Source organism: Heliangelus exortis, chromosome 6, assembly GCF_036169615.1.
Source record: "Heliangelus exortis chromosome 6, bHelExo1.hap1, whole genome shotgun sequence".
Classification (NCBI taxonomy): Eukaryota; Metazoa; Chordata; class Aves; order Apodiformes; family Trochilidae; genus Heliangelus; species Heliangelus exortis.
In genome coordinates this window covers 16,527,114-16,543,734 of record NC_092427.1, presented here as the reverse complement: position 1 = coordinate 16,543,734, position 16,621 = coordinate 16,527,114, and the positions used below count along the sequence as shown (strand labels likewise).

The 16,621-nt window shown below is 44.0% G+C and overlaps 1 protein-coding gene across 9 annotated transcripts in view; it reads left to right on the top strand.

Moving 5' to 3' along the window:
• Positions 1-14,291, top strand: part of ERBB4 (erb-b2 receptor tyrosine kinase 4) — a 617,214-nt gene extending 602,923 nt beyond the window's left edge. For 4 of the 9 annotated variants that reach the window (XM_071746873.1, XM_071746881.1, XM_071746875.1 and 1 more), the window contains 3 exons: positions 2,907-2,954; positions 3,929-4,220; positions 5,914-14,291. In XM_071746873.1, coding sequence (XP_071602974.1) covers positions 2,907-2,954; positions 3,929-4,220; positions 5,914-6,350 — 777 coding nt within the window. In that variant the 3' untranslated portion in view covers positions 6,351-14,291. Of the gene's footprint in view, positions 1-2,906; positions 2,955-3,220; positions 3,269-3,928; positions 4,221-5,913 lie in introns of all 9 variants that reach the window. The other 5 variants (XM_071746878.1, XM_071746880.1, XM_071746882.1 and 2 more) reach the window with 2 other exon arrangements.
• The last annotated feature ends 2,330 nt before the right edge of the window (positions 14,292-16,621 follow it).

Sequence of the window (16,621 nt, the reverse complement as noted above, 5' to 3'; positions counted from 1 at the left end):
CATCTAAATATTTACTGGCAGAGGAGCACAGTCCTGTATACTGAAGCCAAGCCTATTGACAGGACTTGCTTTTCTAAGTTATACTGAAGAGATCACTGTGGGCTAAATGTAATTCAACATGGCTTTCCTCTTATTCATCCACAATCAATGAACCACAGATTGAAATTCATGGGAGTGCCTCTGTGAAAACAGAAAGATGTAAATTAAAGGTGTGTAATGTAGCAGGGTGTAATAGCAAATAAAAAAGGAGTGGTTACAGTCACTGGTTTAGTGTCTGTGATAATGGGCAGCAGCAAATTCCAATCCCCTGCACGTAATTCTAACACAGTGTTGCTACAGCTTTTTTCTCTCCTGTACATTCTGGAGGGCTGTAGCTACCTTGGAAACCAAAAGAAGCAAACCCCCTCTTTGGAGGCTTCCAGCCAGTGGGAGGGAGGAAGGAAAGCTGGGGAGCTTTATAAGGAGGTGCAGGACTCTCGGAGACGTTTGGATTCCTTGCTTTTTAGAGAGCTGATTCTCTAGTCTCCACTTTGTATTTCTTCTCTGGATCCTACCTGTTTGGCTAAATCTTCACCACCCTCTATGGGCCGTGGTTTGCTAATTACCTGTCTTCAGCCCTTCTCTGATTATTGGAGTATACAGAAAGTTCCCCCAAATACAAGTAAATAACAAGGTCAGAGGACAAGGAGAAGGCAGACAGTCTTGAAGTGCAGTATCCTATAGCCATCAGTAGGCCTTCAAAGTAGCATCTGGCAGGCTCAGGGCTCAGCTGTTTTTTATCCTTTTGTCTAACAGGTTCTGGGTTGTAACTTGTCCATGTTACAAGGTGACAGTAAATCTGTGTTAGGAAAGAAGGGATCTGACCTCTCCAATCAGAGTATCTCTGGTTTTCACTGTTCCCTGTTTAAAAGGACATTCCTGGGTGTCCCAAACAAGCCTCTTGCAGAGTAGTATCTAGTTACAAGCTAGTAACTACATAGTTTTTATCCAGATGTGTATTGAGGACCTTGATGTCTGCTTCCTTTAAAAACAAACAAAAAAGTTCATCTCTGGTGAAGTGTCTTCTGTTCCATCTTCTATTACAATCCTTTGCAGCTTGCAAGGAAAGTGGTGCTGGAGAAGCTGGCAGCAGGGATGCTCAGGAGCCAGGGAGCCAGGCTCCTTTGCTCCTTTGTAGCCTGCTCAGACTGTGGTTTCTTCCTTTTCCCTCCCCTGGCAGGAGGGTCACTGACACCATGAGATAAATCCTTTCCTTCCAGCACTTAACTTCTCCTGAGGATAAACAACTTCTGGAGTCCTGCTTAAGCCTTGCTAGTGCATGGTGCAGCTGGACAATTCAGCTAACACAGGTTTTCCTGCACTTTTGTAATTTGCAAACCGGAGATTTTTTGGGTCAAAAAATCTTTGGGTCAAAAACTCGGCCAAATATGGATGAATTTTCATGGGAATGGAGAAAAATGTAATTTTAACTATGGCTCAGCACCAGATTTAGACCTCAGCCACAAGGTACTGGGGCTAAGTAACAAGGTGGCCATGGGGTTATTTCAAATAGAAGGAAATGGGCATATTTTGATCACCAGGAAAACATAGTCTTCAGACAGGCAGCATGCGTTATTTTGAAAATTATGTTCTTTCTAAGACTTTTCCTGATGCAGGTGTTTCACTTGAGCCATTCCTTTATAAAGTAAGATAACTGCCAGTGACCATCATCTCCATCCTAATTCTTTGGCAAGAAATTTACAAGGGAAAGATTGACTGTAGTATGTCCAGTCCTTACTATGTGAGGATACAGGTCTTTTCTTTTAATTTTGGTATGTTTCTTGGTGTGGATGTGTTTTTGAACTGTATTTTGATGAATGAAATGATCATCTGAAGTGGAGTGTTCCCAGGGTGATCATAAGGCAAGCTTTTCCTTTTAATTTATCTCAAGTTTAGACCTTTTTTCAAACCTTGACTTTTTCTTTCCTCCAGCTAAGAGAAAACAAAGAGTTTTGAAACAAAATGGGAAACTAATTGTGAGGAACTGAACTTGTAGTCTCAAAAATAACATTTCGTCAGTAGAAAAAAACATGAAAAAGTTGTTTCATTAATATTTTCCTCCAAAAATCAGCATTTCCTAAATGAAAAGCACCAGTTTTGAGTAGGAATAATCAGTATAAAAGCATCTTCTGTGCTGGTGATGTTACAGCAGTTCAGGTCCCCAGGGCAGTGTAGGATGGTTCCAAAACCACTAGCAAAATGAAGATCTCTGCAGCAATACTTTGATGTGCAGCCTCTGGACTTCTTGGCAAAACCATTTAGCCTGTGATACAGAGGTAACACTAAAAGTGTGATATATGTTGAGAGCAGGACCATGGCACATTGGAGTCTTGAAATCCAGCAGCTGCTGTGCTGTTTGAGTTTACCAGAGCCTGGGGACTGAGTTTCCTGTGATACTGCAGTTACCTGTGACATTGTAGTGACAGACTTGCATCCTCCTGCCCTCACACTTATCCTTCTCCTGCTTTGTCCCTGGGAAAGGATGCCTTGGCTTGGAGCTGGATGCTTTATGAACTTCTCCTGCTCTGTATTTCCTCTGAAGTTGAGTGCACCGTCTGTTATTCTGCACAATCTGCCTTTCCAAAAATGAGACATGAGACATTTGCAGGATATGCAGCTGTTCAGTTCAGCAGGTGTAATGTGGCTCTAGCCTTTACCCAGCAAGAACCTCATACCCTCCCTAGGACACAGTTTGTTGAATTGGTGAGACACTTATCATGATTAATTCTTCGAATTTTAGATGCAGTTAGGATATCTAACTGATGTGCATGTTTCTCCCCATTAGCTCATACAGCAGCTCATGTGACTTGTTTCATTCATGTGACCTCTTACTACGTATCCATCATTCCATTTTTCTTTCCTATTAGAGTGAAATTGGACACAGCCCTCCTCCTGCCTACACCCCTATGTCAGGAGTAAGTATTTCACATTCAATCTTCATCCTTTAGGTTTTTCTTCTTCCTTCACTATGTATTTTCTGTTTCAAACCCCTTTTTCCAACATAAATGTCCCAAATGGTGGATGAAGTGTGGATGTAAGCAATCAGATAGTCAGGATTTTACATTCAGCCTGCAAGCTCTGTGGACCCACACCCAAAATTCTGTCATCTGCCAACTTTTCTTGAAAAGTGTTTAGGTAACAGGCTTGGATGAATCTGTACATTTTTCCTTCCTATTTATAGGTCATGATGTCGAAATATCCTTGCACACCCTTGCTGAAAAACAAAATGGTAGGTAGATTTGAACCACTGAGTTTAGGTACCAGCACAAACACAGTTCACCAGCCTGAAATGTGCTATCTGATGGAATTACATAGGTGTTGGGTGACTGTGTCATTGTCACCACAGGGCACCCTAAAAGTAGCCCTCTCAAGAATAAACAGAGTTCTCAGATGATGATATCCTCTCTCGCCAGTCCCATTTGCAGAAGGAGATTTCCTTATCATGAGATACAAGGGGTGTGTTTAGAAATGAGGGGAGATCACCGAAGTAACAAAATGAGATACCATATTTGCTTTTTGCAGATGTGTATATCCAGCCTCCATGTGTTTACATAGGGGGAAAGTTTTCCTGCCCCATTTTTCCCCCCATTTCCAGCTCTAAGCAGCCAGCTTGCTTCCCTGATGGTGTCTCTACCCCGATGGTGCCTCCCTGGCAGGAGCAGCCAGCTCAGCACTGAGCAGAGGGGGCTTTTCCAGCAACGCCTGTGCTGCTGCCAGTCCTGCAGCGCTGGAAAGGCAGCAGTCTGCAAGATGGATGAGGCTTCAGCTGCCCAGTGAAATGCATCACTGAGCAAGTGTGGCAGGAAACGCAAGGAGCTTGATGAGTTGCTGCTGAATCTTTCCTCCCTTTGGGGCCTCTTTTCTCACACTGCCTTTTCTTTTCCAACAGAACCAGTTTGTGTACAGAGATGGTGGCTACGCCGCGGAAGTGCCGATGCCCTACAGAGCTCCTGGCTGCATAATACCAGAAGCCCCAGTTGCTCCAGGGGCCTCAGCAGAGATCTGTGAAGATGCTTGCTGCAATGGCACACTGAGGAAACAGGTGACAACCCTGGCAAAAGAAGACAGCAGCACCCAGAGGTACAGCGCTGATCCCACCGTCTTCATACCCGAGCGGGTTGTCCGGGGAGAGCTGGATGAGGATGGGTACATGACACCAATGCGAGACAAAACTAAAACAGGTAAAAAATTCTCCACCTGGAGAAGCTCCTGCTCTAGTCTGACTGCCTTCTTTCTTTTTTCTGCACCAGCAGCTTTTCACCAAAAATGGCTTTTACTGAATAACCCAGGAAGGTTGGAAACACTCTGACTTGCTTGATATTTTATTGCATGGAGATTCATTTTTTATTCTTCTAATTTGCTTCTTAGAAAAGCTCGAATGTGCCAAAATGTCAAATTTGGTAATTTCCCCTTTAACTTTTCTTTCTGGGAAGTAGCAAGAGAAAGGAGTGAAGAAACTCAGATCTCCTTATCCAAAAACTGAATTCTTCAGTTATTTCCACGAAAAGGATCTATCTTTGGCCAGTCATAGGTTCCACTTTGCTTTGCTTATTGATCTTCTGTGTCTTTATGGCACTGCGTTTAGTAAATGTCTTGTTGAACAGATCACAGAACTGCTACACACAGTAGGCATTTTATGGCCATGAGGAGTTTAGGACTGAAAGCACAAGATGTGCCTCAGAAAAACCATCACTGCAAGGTGAAGTTTGCCTAGATCTGCACCTGCTCTGAGCACTGTGCTTCCCAGTTTGCTGTCATTCGTTTCTTCTTTTTAAATAATGAAAACAGCCATTTAGATGTAAGGGGATGTGTCATTAGTAATTTACTTTCAAGCCTTTGCATTATCTTTAAATTAATTAATGCAAATGTAAACGTCAAGTAACTACTGGGTTTGCTTCAGGATTTGGAAGCCACCTAGGCTTTGTGTTAGATAGTGGAAATGGAGTTCTGGGGTTTGGCTCACAGCAGTAGAAGTTGTTTAAGTGCACTCATGGCCCTATTCTTCAGCAGCTGCCCTTGCAAGAAGATATTTGCTGCTGTGAGTTTGCTTCGGTGTGAGCTGATGGGCTTTGTGCTTTACAGCAAAGACAGAGCAAGGCAGGAGATGGATCCCAATGAATCCAGTGCTCTGTGACTTAGTGACCTGTGTGAGGTCATGGGAGGGAGCTTGCATCTGGTTTTGGCCTAGGCCTCATGTTTCTTTCCCCTCCCCACCCCTATCTAGTGTTCCATGCCTGCTCCATGTGCCTGAAAAACTTTGTGCAATTCAGCTACAATTTTTGTGGTGTTGATCCACAGTAAGCGATTTGAAGCAACTGTAACCTGCTCCAAGACATGTTTTGGAGCTGATGTAAGATTCTCTTGTTCTCTTTCTAGGGCTCATTTGAATCATTTTTTTCATAATGCTTCAAGGCCTTTTGTCCTTCAGGGGTGGAAGGTTTTTAATCAGGCAAATTGTTCTGTTAGAAATGAAGCTGTCTTAGAAGTTAGTCCTTAGGGATGGGTTTTGTGCAGCGAGGCTTAACTAAAATTTCTATAGAGCTTTCTGAATGGAAAGGCTGCGGAGAAGAGGATTTGACTGATATGTCCAAGGTTGCCAAGAGAGTGAGCAGCAGAGTCAGAAGCTGCCTGCATGTTTGACTCTGTAGGTCATACTTTGACTGGAAGTTAAGGATCAAACAAGGCTCATGGTCTGTGGCACAAGAGCTGCAGCTGAGTCTCCCTCCAGCTTTGCTGGAATGAGTGTCTGGGGTGGAAGGATTCACAAGTCCAAGTCCTGCTTCTGGTACAGCTTAGTAGTAATGCACACATGATAATTGCTACTTGGATGGATTCTTCCTTTTCTTTGCTGATTTATTTTTATTCTTTCCTTAGATTACCTAAACCCAGTGGAAGAGAACCCATTTGTTTCCAGACGAAAGAATGGAGATCTCCAAGCTGTGGACAACCCAGAGTATCACAACGCTCCGAACGGGCAGCCCAAAGCAGAGGATGAGTACGTAAATGAGCCATTGTACCTCAACACTTTTGCAAACACCTTGGAAAATGCAGAGTACCTGAAGAACAATTTGCCGGAGAAAGCCAAGAAGGCCTTTGACAACCCAGACTACTGGAATCACAGCCTGCCCCCTCGAAGCACCCTCCAGCACCCAGACTACCTGCAAGAGTACAGCACAAAATACTTTTACAAACAGAATGGACGGATCCGGCCCATTGTGGCAGAGAATCCCGAATACCTCTCCGAGTTCTCCCTGAAGCCTGGCACTGTGCTGCCTCCACCACCCTACAGACACCGAAACACAGTGGTGTAGAGACTGTGAGCCTATGGAAGTGGAAAGGCAACCCCTTCTAGCTGCCTCACTCTTTCTCTCCCGCTCTTCTTTTCTCTCTCTTCCCTCCCTCTCTCCCTTTCTTTCTCCCATGAGCTTCCTCTTCTTGCCAGTTCACTCATTTTTGATATTTCCAAGTTGAAAGAGCGTCTTGGAATCACTTGCAGATTAGGTTGGGAACCTGGAAGGAAGGAAAGAAGGAAGAGACTGAAAGAAGGCATGTACAGCCTGGCAGTTCTCACGTTCTGCAGATCCAGAGGGTCAGCTGATCAGAGAAGCCAGACAGTACCAGTCAAGGCCAGTGGCAGTGTTGCCTGCTCTCAAGATAGTTCCCAGTGATTCAACCCAGACATTATAGGGAAGTCTCAGAGAGACTCTTTCCTTCAGCAGGAACTGATGAGAGTCTGTACAGCATTCCTGGAAATCTCAATGCAGTTTCCATTAGGGGGAAAAAATGGACAATTTTTATATCATGTGCGATAGCATAGTAATTGAGATTGAGAATCCAATTTCTTTCTCTAACACTTTTTATCCCAGCAACCGAAAATGGCCAGCCTGGCTTTTCATAATCGTTTAGATCTTCATTGTGGCTTTCCAAGAAATGATGATGTGACTCTAATATACAGCTAAACCCTTTCTCTGAGCCACACCATGATTTTGTGTCAATTCTTAACCGCAGAGACTCCAGCTCAGAACTGGTACATGACGTGACCATTTTTTTTTTTATGTACCAACATGACAAACCCTTTGAACATAAAAACCCTTTCAGAAGAGAGTAGCAAAACCACACCTCCAACAAGTTCTTTTTGAAGATTAAAGTCAGGCCAAGAAACAAAGATTTGTATGCAAAAAGCTTTGCTTTCCTTTTTTATACCAGCTAATGATAGATACATAAGAGACCCAAACAAATTCTTCCCTCTTTTTCTTCTTCATGCTCATGAAGGGAGTTGGGGATGCTGTCAGGCAACACTGAGGACAAGATGGAGAACTGGAGAGTGTGACATGGGTCATGAAGTCTGCTGGTGTTCTGTGGGGTGGTGGCAGAAAGGGTCCTTTCAATTGGAAGACAGACACTGGACAGGAGAAAATGCACATGGCAGTTCACTGGAAAGTTAGTTTGCACTTAAGCTCCGATTTTATTTGAACTGTTTTCTGGGTTTTGAATGAAGCAATATGGAAGTGACCAGCAAAATACAAAAATAATAATTTTAAATTTAAAAAAATAATAATTATATTTAAAAGATGACTGTGGAAATGCCAAAATGAAGCAAATCAAGTCTTTGGAACAATGTCTACGAGTTCTGAGAGGCCATTGCATTGACTGCTTCAGAGAATACAGTGACAGAGCAACCAGCTCTTACTGCTGCCATGTGAAGGACGGTAGAGCAAGCCCTGAAAGGGAACAGAGGTGGCAAATGTCTTGCTCTGGCTTGCAGCACAATACAGAATACTTTTTTCTAAAAGGAGGATTACTTTGGCATGGAAGACAGTGCATATGAGGTTTGGGAAAGTCAAAATGTGCATGACTTGCCGAGCTTTGCGTCACAAATGTAAATAAGTATAAGTAAGTCTCCTTGCACTTAGTTCTGCTTTTGTCAACCTCAGTTTTTAGGCAGACACCCCCACCTCACCTCCCATCCTGCTCCTCTTTGGAAGTGTCTTTCAGCAAGAGTTTTGGATGATTTTGGAAACCTGAGGCAGATGGAGCTGGGAAGGGAGGAGATGGCTTGCTCCTGACACACCAAGATCTGTGTGTCTAAGAGCATCTGTGTACCCAATTCCCACCAAAAATCTTAAGGAACTATTAAGTACCTTAGGTACTTAAGATCTGCCCATGTCTCTATCCATCAAGGTTTTTAAAGGGAAAGAAACAATACCTGATGGATGGAAATCTTAGGTGACACAACAGCATTTCAGTTTGTGTGTTTCAATACTGTTAAAGTCAAGATCTTTAAGGTGACCTAACCTGTCAACAAAGCCAGCAACAACCAGTGATCTGGAAATGGCATCAAGCTCCTCCAAATTCCTGCCATCTCAACAGCTTCCCACCTGTAATGGTAGGGAAGCAGAGGAAGGAGTAAGAAGCAAGCAATAGTTACCCAAGTCATGGTGGCTGAGGGTCAGCTTGACCAAGGTATGAAGAGATTTCAAACCTGGGGTTGTTGGTGTGCTTGTAGATAGGAAGCAAATTGTGTATGATCACTAGGCCAAGGTTGGTTCAGCTGATGTTTGTGCATCAGGTGTGTTTGGCCGTGTGGCCGATGCCAAACCTGTAAATCCAGTCTGTGGCCAAAGAGTCTGAAAACACTGAGGTGGGACAGATAGTTACAAAACCATCAAGCACCTGAGAGGCCTTGCCTGTTGGCAGGAGACAGACAGGAACTGGGCAGGGGCTGCAGCAGAGGCGGGTGGCGTGGTGTCCTGGACACAGCTCCAGGGAAGGTAGTGCTCACAGGGTGTTGTCTGGAGTGCAGGCACAGGTTTGCCAGATTGGGATGCACTTGCCAAGCTCCCTGGAGACAAAGACTGGCACGGGATTGTGAATGTCCTGTTTCAGCACAGAAGTAGCTGGATTTACGTAGGTAGGTGGAGAAGGGGGTTGGTCTGTCCCTGAACAAGTCTTCTAACCAAGTAACTCCTAATGGAGAAAAAATAGAATCCTGGTTCAGTTTATGTGTTTAAGTTCAAAGAGGTGCACTCAGAGGCTGCCGGGGCAGAGGATGCACCCCTCCAAACCCAGGGGGCATGGTGCTGGGATGTAGCTGCTAACAAAAGGTGAGACCTGTTTGTTTCTCTGGTAACTAAGTAATAGTTACTGGTGTTGGAAACAAACCCATTAAATAATCAAAATGTAAATAATGGTGGTTTTTAACAATTTCAGCATTTTATTTCTTACAAGACTTGAATTATTTATTCCTTTTAATTGTTGACTGTGGGTGTGATATAATATATGAAGTAGCCTGGAAATGCAGAGGTGCCTTGAAGTGAAGCAGCATGAAGGCCAAAAGGGGCCTAACAGAGCTGGGGCTTAGATACAGCCAGGCTGAGCTGTGCTGAGCTGTGTCTTGGGTAGCAGAGGGCAAAAAAAAGGGTTAATGAACACGGTCATTCTTGATGATGGAAAACTCTTTTTTTGTTTTTTTTGTTTGTTTGGTTGGGTTTTTTTTTATCTTTTTTTTTTTTTTTTTTTTTTTTTTTTCCCTGAGCTTCTGGTTTGAGATGCAGTTGCCAGAAATGGCTCTTGTGTGTCCTGCTGTGCCAGCTCTTGACCTTTGCTGCAGCATCTGGGCCTGTGTGGTGCTGTGTATCTGGTTAACCAGGTTCCTTTTCCCTGGGAAAAGCAACAGCCATGGAAACACAGCCCATAAATGTGCACATTTCCTCGGGAAGAGTAGTGCCTCTGAGCTGCCTTGGCAGATTTTTGTCTTTTTGCCAAAGAAAGTTTTAAGGATGGTTAAAAAAGCAAACTGAAGAGAACTGTTTGGCTGCTTTAAGCTGATCAGCAAAAATACCCACCTGGCCCTAACAGGGTATGGCTGCTGGCTTGGTGAAAGAAGTCAGGCAAATGTACATGGCAAAATCGTGGCAAATATTGAACTGATTGTGTTGTGAAAGATGAGGGTCAAGGTTTTTAATAAATAATTCCAGGCTTGCAGAAAAAGCAGATATTCCCACACGCAAACTGCATTTTATCAACACAAAGATTTTGTCTGGTTTTAATTAATTCTCTGGTTCTACGATGGTGACTGTATACAGCACTGTCAGTTTTTATGGATTTTTATAATGCAGTCTCTTATTTCCAAATGTGTTCCTTTCCCATATTGTAACCTGATTGATAGAAGAGTAGTGACAAATTTTTCAAGAGCAGGTACCCGAGTGTGTATCAGCCATTGTCCAAGGCACAAAGCAACACACTAAATGAAAGAGAACAAGGGCTTATTTTTTCCTAATCTCTTTCAATGATACTTGTCTTAGATGTTATTATCTACCTGAGGGTTACTTCAGAGAAACATGGATGCTAGATCTGATTGACTTGTTGTAACATAATTGACTGAAACCAACTACTTTCAGGTTTCTTTCTTCAGCTCTTTTCAAATTTTTCTTTTTCTGCAAAATTGCCAGGAGGGATTCTTACATGGCCATTCACTCAGAAATAGCAGAGTATTTAGAGCTTGCTTTCCAAATGGTCACCTCACACAAGTAGCAAGCAATGGAAGTAGATTTGAGAGAGTATCAGCAGTAGGAGCCACCATGTGAGTCTGTTTCAGGCATCTGAAGCTCAGTCCAGAATTTTGTACAGAGAAAGGTTACATTAACCCTGGCCACACAACTTATTTAGTAGAAAATGCATTTCTTGGCTCCAGGAACTGTACTCAGAGTTCTCATTCCATTTATTTCCTGGATTAATGGGGAGATGCCTTTCCTGTTCTTCAGCTGGTAAGCCCAATGGCTGTGTGTGAAAGGCTCTTGGGCCCCATGGAGCTGGGGCTGGGCAGCTAAACCAGGTGCCATCCATCCAATACCAGTTTGCAATAAAGATTTGAGAGGGAGCTATGGGTGAGTATTTCCCTCACCCTCAGCCACCACCAGTCCCAGCCCAGAAGCAAATGAAAAGGCAGCTGTGACAGACCAGACTCTCTGTGGATCAATTCTTTCCATGGCTATAGGTAGGGCTGGGCAGCACTGGGGAAAAGCAATGAAAAAAAAAAAACCCGTGAGCTAAGTCAGCCTAGAGATATAGGTTGGGGTTTTCTTGAGGATGGACCTATACAGGGAACTCAGATGTTAAAGAATTTTTTTTTTTCTGTTGGGGTGTCTATGTAATTGTCCTACATCATGCTGGCAGCTAAAGGAATTTGGACTCCTTTATACCACCTCGGAGATGAGGTGGCTTTGGCACAAATCAGAATCAGGCTGTTGGTCATGTAATTCCCCAGGGTAGCAGCAGGCACCCCAATCAGCCCTGCTTCCCCCAGGAGCTCTGTGCACCCCATGCAGGCAGCTCTGTATGGAGAGGGCAGCACACACAGGGACACTCACACCCTCCCTCTGCCCACCCTCACAGGGGGAGAAACAGAGGTGCCCCATGGGCTGCCAGCTGAGGCATCACTCACTTGTCAGGGTGTTTTTTCCCTCACTTTGCACACCTGGCATATCCAGGCTTTCATCCCGGTTTTCCGGGAACTGTGTTTTGGAACTGTGGAGCTCAGGTGGGTATTTACCTGCTTTGAAGGCTGTTTAGCTTGAGGGTGACTGGTGGAACAGTCATGTTTAGCATGAACCAGAGCCAAGCCTCCAGTTATCAGTCACCTCCATGGTTCTTGAAGGGTACCTCAAAGGGGACAGGATCACCTTGAGTTCTCTTTGCAGATATTTTTCAAAAGGTGTTACTTGGAGCTACATGAAGACTGTTCACCTGCTCATTTCTAGCTCTGTCACTTGCAGTATTCTCATTCCTGAGGATCTTAGATCTCTGCTGCTAACAACAGTTCGTCTATTGTTATATAAAATCTTTGGTTTGGGTTTAGATTTTTGTTTTCAGAAAGCCAAGGCTGTGTGGGGTGGGGTTGGTTAGCTGGAATGTTCACACTTCATCACATGAAAGGAGCTGCAGTTGTTCCACAGGGCAGCTTCCCTGTTTGAAGAATTCCCTCTCTTTTCTTTATATTCTGGCTCTTGCTGAGCTTTACACAGGTAGAAAAGGTCACTGTTACAACTAGGGCTTTCAAATTTGGAATAAATAACAGAATTAAAGCTCTGTGGTTTGAAGTGCTGCTCTAAAATGTCCAAAAATCACATCTCCACCACTGTTTTGATTTTCTTTTCCTGTACTGTTGTGTGAATTAGCAGGTTGTTCCACTGGTGGGCTCATTGCTCAGGGGAAAGGCAGTGAAGGCTGCAGTCCAGAGGTCTGGGTGTTGCAGAGCACCTTTCAGCGTTCAGATAGCAGTGGGACTCAGTGGGACGAACAGCAGCTGAGCACATCTCCTACCTGGAGCCAGGCTGAGGACATGTTTCCACTCACAGCATCCTCCATCTGGGTTCTGTGCCCATGAGCCAAGTAAAGGTGTGAGGGAGAAGCCTAAGGACATGATCCCCATTAGGAAACAAGAAGAGTCAGAGCTGCTGTTTCTTCCTGTTTTATTATTTAATTTTGAGTTTTGTGGACCTTGGTAGAGAGGAGCTTTCAGGGGAGATTTGTAAGGTGTTATGCAGTGTGAGTTGTTGTGTCCCAGTTCTTCTCCTCCCCAGTAACAAAGCCATGAAATCAGGCTCCAGACACGTGGTGGGTGAAAGCACCAGGGTGAAGGTGCATCCTGCACAGCTCAGAGGTGACCGGGGCTGCTGCTGCCCTGCGCTGGCTGTCAGCACCCTTTGCCAGCAGGTTGGTTCCCGTGGCACCACTGTCCCCGTGCCCTGCCCCACCTTTGAGCCCTCTTAGGGAGTAAACACTGTATTGTCCATAGCACTCCGAAGACTAAACCCTTTTGGGATAACCACAGTAATAAACTGTGAATGGTATTTTATAAGTAAGTGTAGATATGTATGCCGTTCTTTCGAGGTAAGGTACTCTGACATATGTAGCATAAACTGGTACTGCTGTTAAATGGGTCGATTACTAACTGAGCAGCTGTGTAAGGGGGAGCTAACTTTGAATGCACTCAACCACTGTTCCTTTGAAGGTGGGCACTGAAGGTAGGTGCTGAGTACTTCTCCTTTTACAGTGGGGTAAGCTAAGGGGAGAATGCAGGTCCATGGAAACATAATTTTTAATAGCATCCTAATGTTAGAAATTGGTGCACATTTGATACATGATTCACAGTGGTTTTAATCCCTTGTTTTTGCCCAATTTTTGCGATTTCCCCAACATCATAAGGCAGAATTTTCAGGCTGTAGCAGTGTTAGAGTATGGAGGGGAAAAGCTCTCTTTCTAGAAGTACAGATATCCAAAAATGTGTGTCCTGACCTGGCTGTCTTGAACAGCCTCGACTTGTTCTTTTCTGATGAGGGTGATTCCAGGGATGACATTACTGTCCCCTCCCATCTGGGAGGAGGCACAGGGACAAGAATCCAGGCATGGCAGGGGGGTGACTGTGCCCACTGCATCCAGCTCGTCCCAAAGGAAAGGAACAACCACAGGAGATGGGTGGGAGGGAGATGGGCAGGGTTTCGGTTTCAGCCAGTTCTCCATGTTCTCAAAGGGAAAAGGGACAAAAAACCCCATCAATACTTCTGCCTTATGAAGAACCTTCAGAAGAAGAGAAACATCAGTGTGTTGGGGAAGATCCGCGTTTCTTGCAAAGTGATGCATTCAGAGTTAGCTGCCTTTCTGAAACAAACAAAAAAAAATAATAAAAAAAGCCTACAAAAAACTACTGTATGTTACTTTGAAAATGTGAATAGTATTTTTATAGCTTGTTAAAGACACAGCTAGTTGCATTTGTAAATAAGGATAATGTTGCTTTTATTTTCCTTGTGGACACCATTATTTGGAACATAATTGTCCTTAGGGTTGATTTGTATATAGGTAATTTGCTTGTGATTTAAGCCTCCCCTTTTCTTTCTCTCCCTTCCCACCCTCTGGTTTTGGTTAGAAGTACCATTTTTGGCATTCTGTGTGATTCTGTGTTTTAGCACTATTGTGGTGTGTTCAGATTTTCTGCACTTGCTTACACAGTAGGGTATGCCAGTTGTGTGTGGCGTAACGTTACTTTAACCTTTCGTTCCTCATATTTTAGCTACCGCGGGTTATGCACTGTTACAATACTTACTGACCTGGGTTAATATTAGGGACATATTTTAGCATAATTTTCCTTCTTTTCATGGTTTCTTGTTTATTTTCTCTGTTTTCTTCCCTCCCCTTTTGTCTTGTTTGGAGGCTGGGGAGAAACCTGTGGCTCTTCTCTTTGTGTGGTTATATATCCCCTCCCCTGTGTGCAGTCCCGAGTTTCTCCTCACGGTCCTTGGGGTAGAGCTTTATCTGTTTGTTAAGGCAAATGTAGACTGCGACCCACCTTGCATCAACCCACGCTCATCCCAGCTGAACAATTTGAAAACTGTTCTGCCTTTTTGTTACATGAATCTGTCAGAAATATATTTTTAATTTAATATAAATGAAATTCAATAAAATACGAAAAAAGTCTCTGTGTATGTCTGAAACCCCTCGTCAGGCCATGAGTGCTTCCAGCAGCAGGGACTCCCCATGTCCTGGCAGAGGGAGGGGGACCCCAGCTGGGCTGCGGGGACCATCTTGACCCTAATCCACCCACTCCCTGACCCACAGTTCCCCCACTCTGCTGGAAGACCACCCTGATACCACCCACAGACCCCTCCCTGTCTCCCCACAGTACCCCGTGTCTCTGTGTCTGTGTGTCTATGCCTCAATGTTTGTCTCCATGTGTCTGTATTTGTGTGTGTCGCTGTTTCTTTGTCAGTATGTCCATGTCTCTGTGTTCTTTGTGTCTGTGGTCGTGTGCATGTTTGTGTGTGTCTCTGTGTCCCTGTGGGTTTGTTTTTGTGTCTGTGTGTCCATACTTCTGTGTTTAGGTGCATTTCTGTTTGTCTCTGTGTGTTCATGTCTGACTGTGTGTCTTTGTGTCTGTGTCCACAGCTGCGTTTGTGTGCACTTGTGTGTCTCTGTGTTTCTGTCAGTGTCCATATGCCTGTCTCTGTGTTTGTGTCCACACGTGTATCTGTGTGTCCATGTGTCTGTGTGTCTTTGTCCATGTCTGCGTGTGTGTGTTTCTGTCTGCCTGTGTGTCTGTGCGTTTCTCTGTCCATGTGTCTGTGTCTGTGTGTGTACATGTGCCTGTATCTGTCTGTTCATGTGTGTGTTTGTTGTTCCTGTGTGTCTGTATCCACGTGTCTGTTTCTGTGTGTCTGTATGTGTTTGTGTCTTTGTCCTTGTGTCTGTATTTGTATGCACTTTTCTATGTGTCTGTATTTCTGTGTCTGTCACTGTGTCCCTGTGTGTGAGATGTTTATTGACACAGCCACACGCACCCACAGTGCCATAAATAAAACAAAACCACAAGTACTCAGCAGCCACACGGTACCTGCCTGCTCCCAGCTGCACCCCACACACTTCTTCACTGCCTCCCTCACCCTTGCCTGCCCAAGCTTTGCTCCGGCTGTGGCAGATGCACCTTCAGATCCCCTTTCAAATGTAACCCACCCACTGCCCACCCCATAACCCCCAGAAGGGCTGCGTGAGCCCCGCGGGGCTGTCACACACCCTCAGCCAAATGCCCACTGCTGCCCCCTTCAATCCCCATCCCCGCAGACATCCCGGCACCCCCGGTCTGGGACCACCTCACAGCGGGGGGCTGAGCCCGGCATTCCCTTCACACAACCCGGGTGAGCCCGTGGGTCTCCACACACCCTAAATCCATCTCCTGTCCCCACACGTCAAACCTACCAGAACAGTAAAGGTCATTTGGCTTTTCTGTGACATATTTTAAAACACTCCAGTCTTTGGGGACTGCAACTGTTCATGTCATTAACGCCCTCAACTTTTTATACCCAGTAGTCTGGAAAGGCCATTGACCAGTGATACACACAAAATATAGGTAAATACACAATTTAGATACATACTATATATATCTAGATCTAGATATACTATATATTATAATATATAATATAATATAAATAATATTAATATATTAAATATAAACATTAAAAATAATATATATTATTGCGTAATAATATTAAATATAATCAGGCAATGGAATGGGCTGCCCAGTGAGGTGGGAGATTCTCTGTCCCTGGAGATATTTAAAAAGAGACTGGATGTGGCACTCAGTGCCGTGGTCTAGCAACCGCACCGGTGGGTCAAGGGTTGGACTTGATGATCTCTGAGGTCCCTTCCAACCCGGCTAATTCTATTATTCTATGATTCTATAAATATTAAAAATAACAAAATATGCTATATAATCCTATTACACTATGTAATAATATAATAATATTGTATTAAACATAAATATTAAATATTAAAATTATTACTGTGTAATAACATATGTAAATATTAAAAATTAAAAACAATTCTATATTATGTTATGTTATGTTATATTATATAGATTTAATGTAGCTACAATTCAGATATACACATTTCTGCTAACAACAGCTACATAAGGTGCTCTCTTGGGACCACGCTGGTCACTTCTCCTCCAAGCTTCAGGCAATGGTACAAAAGTGGCTGCCTTTCTGGAGTTCTACTTGCTGCAAAGCTGTTACTTTCCTGTTAAGTACTCACG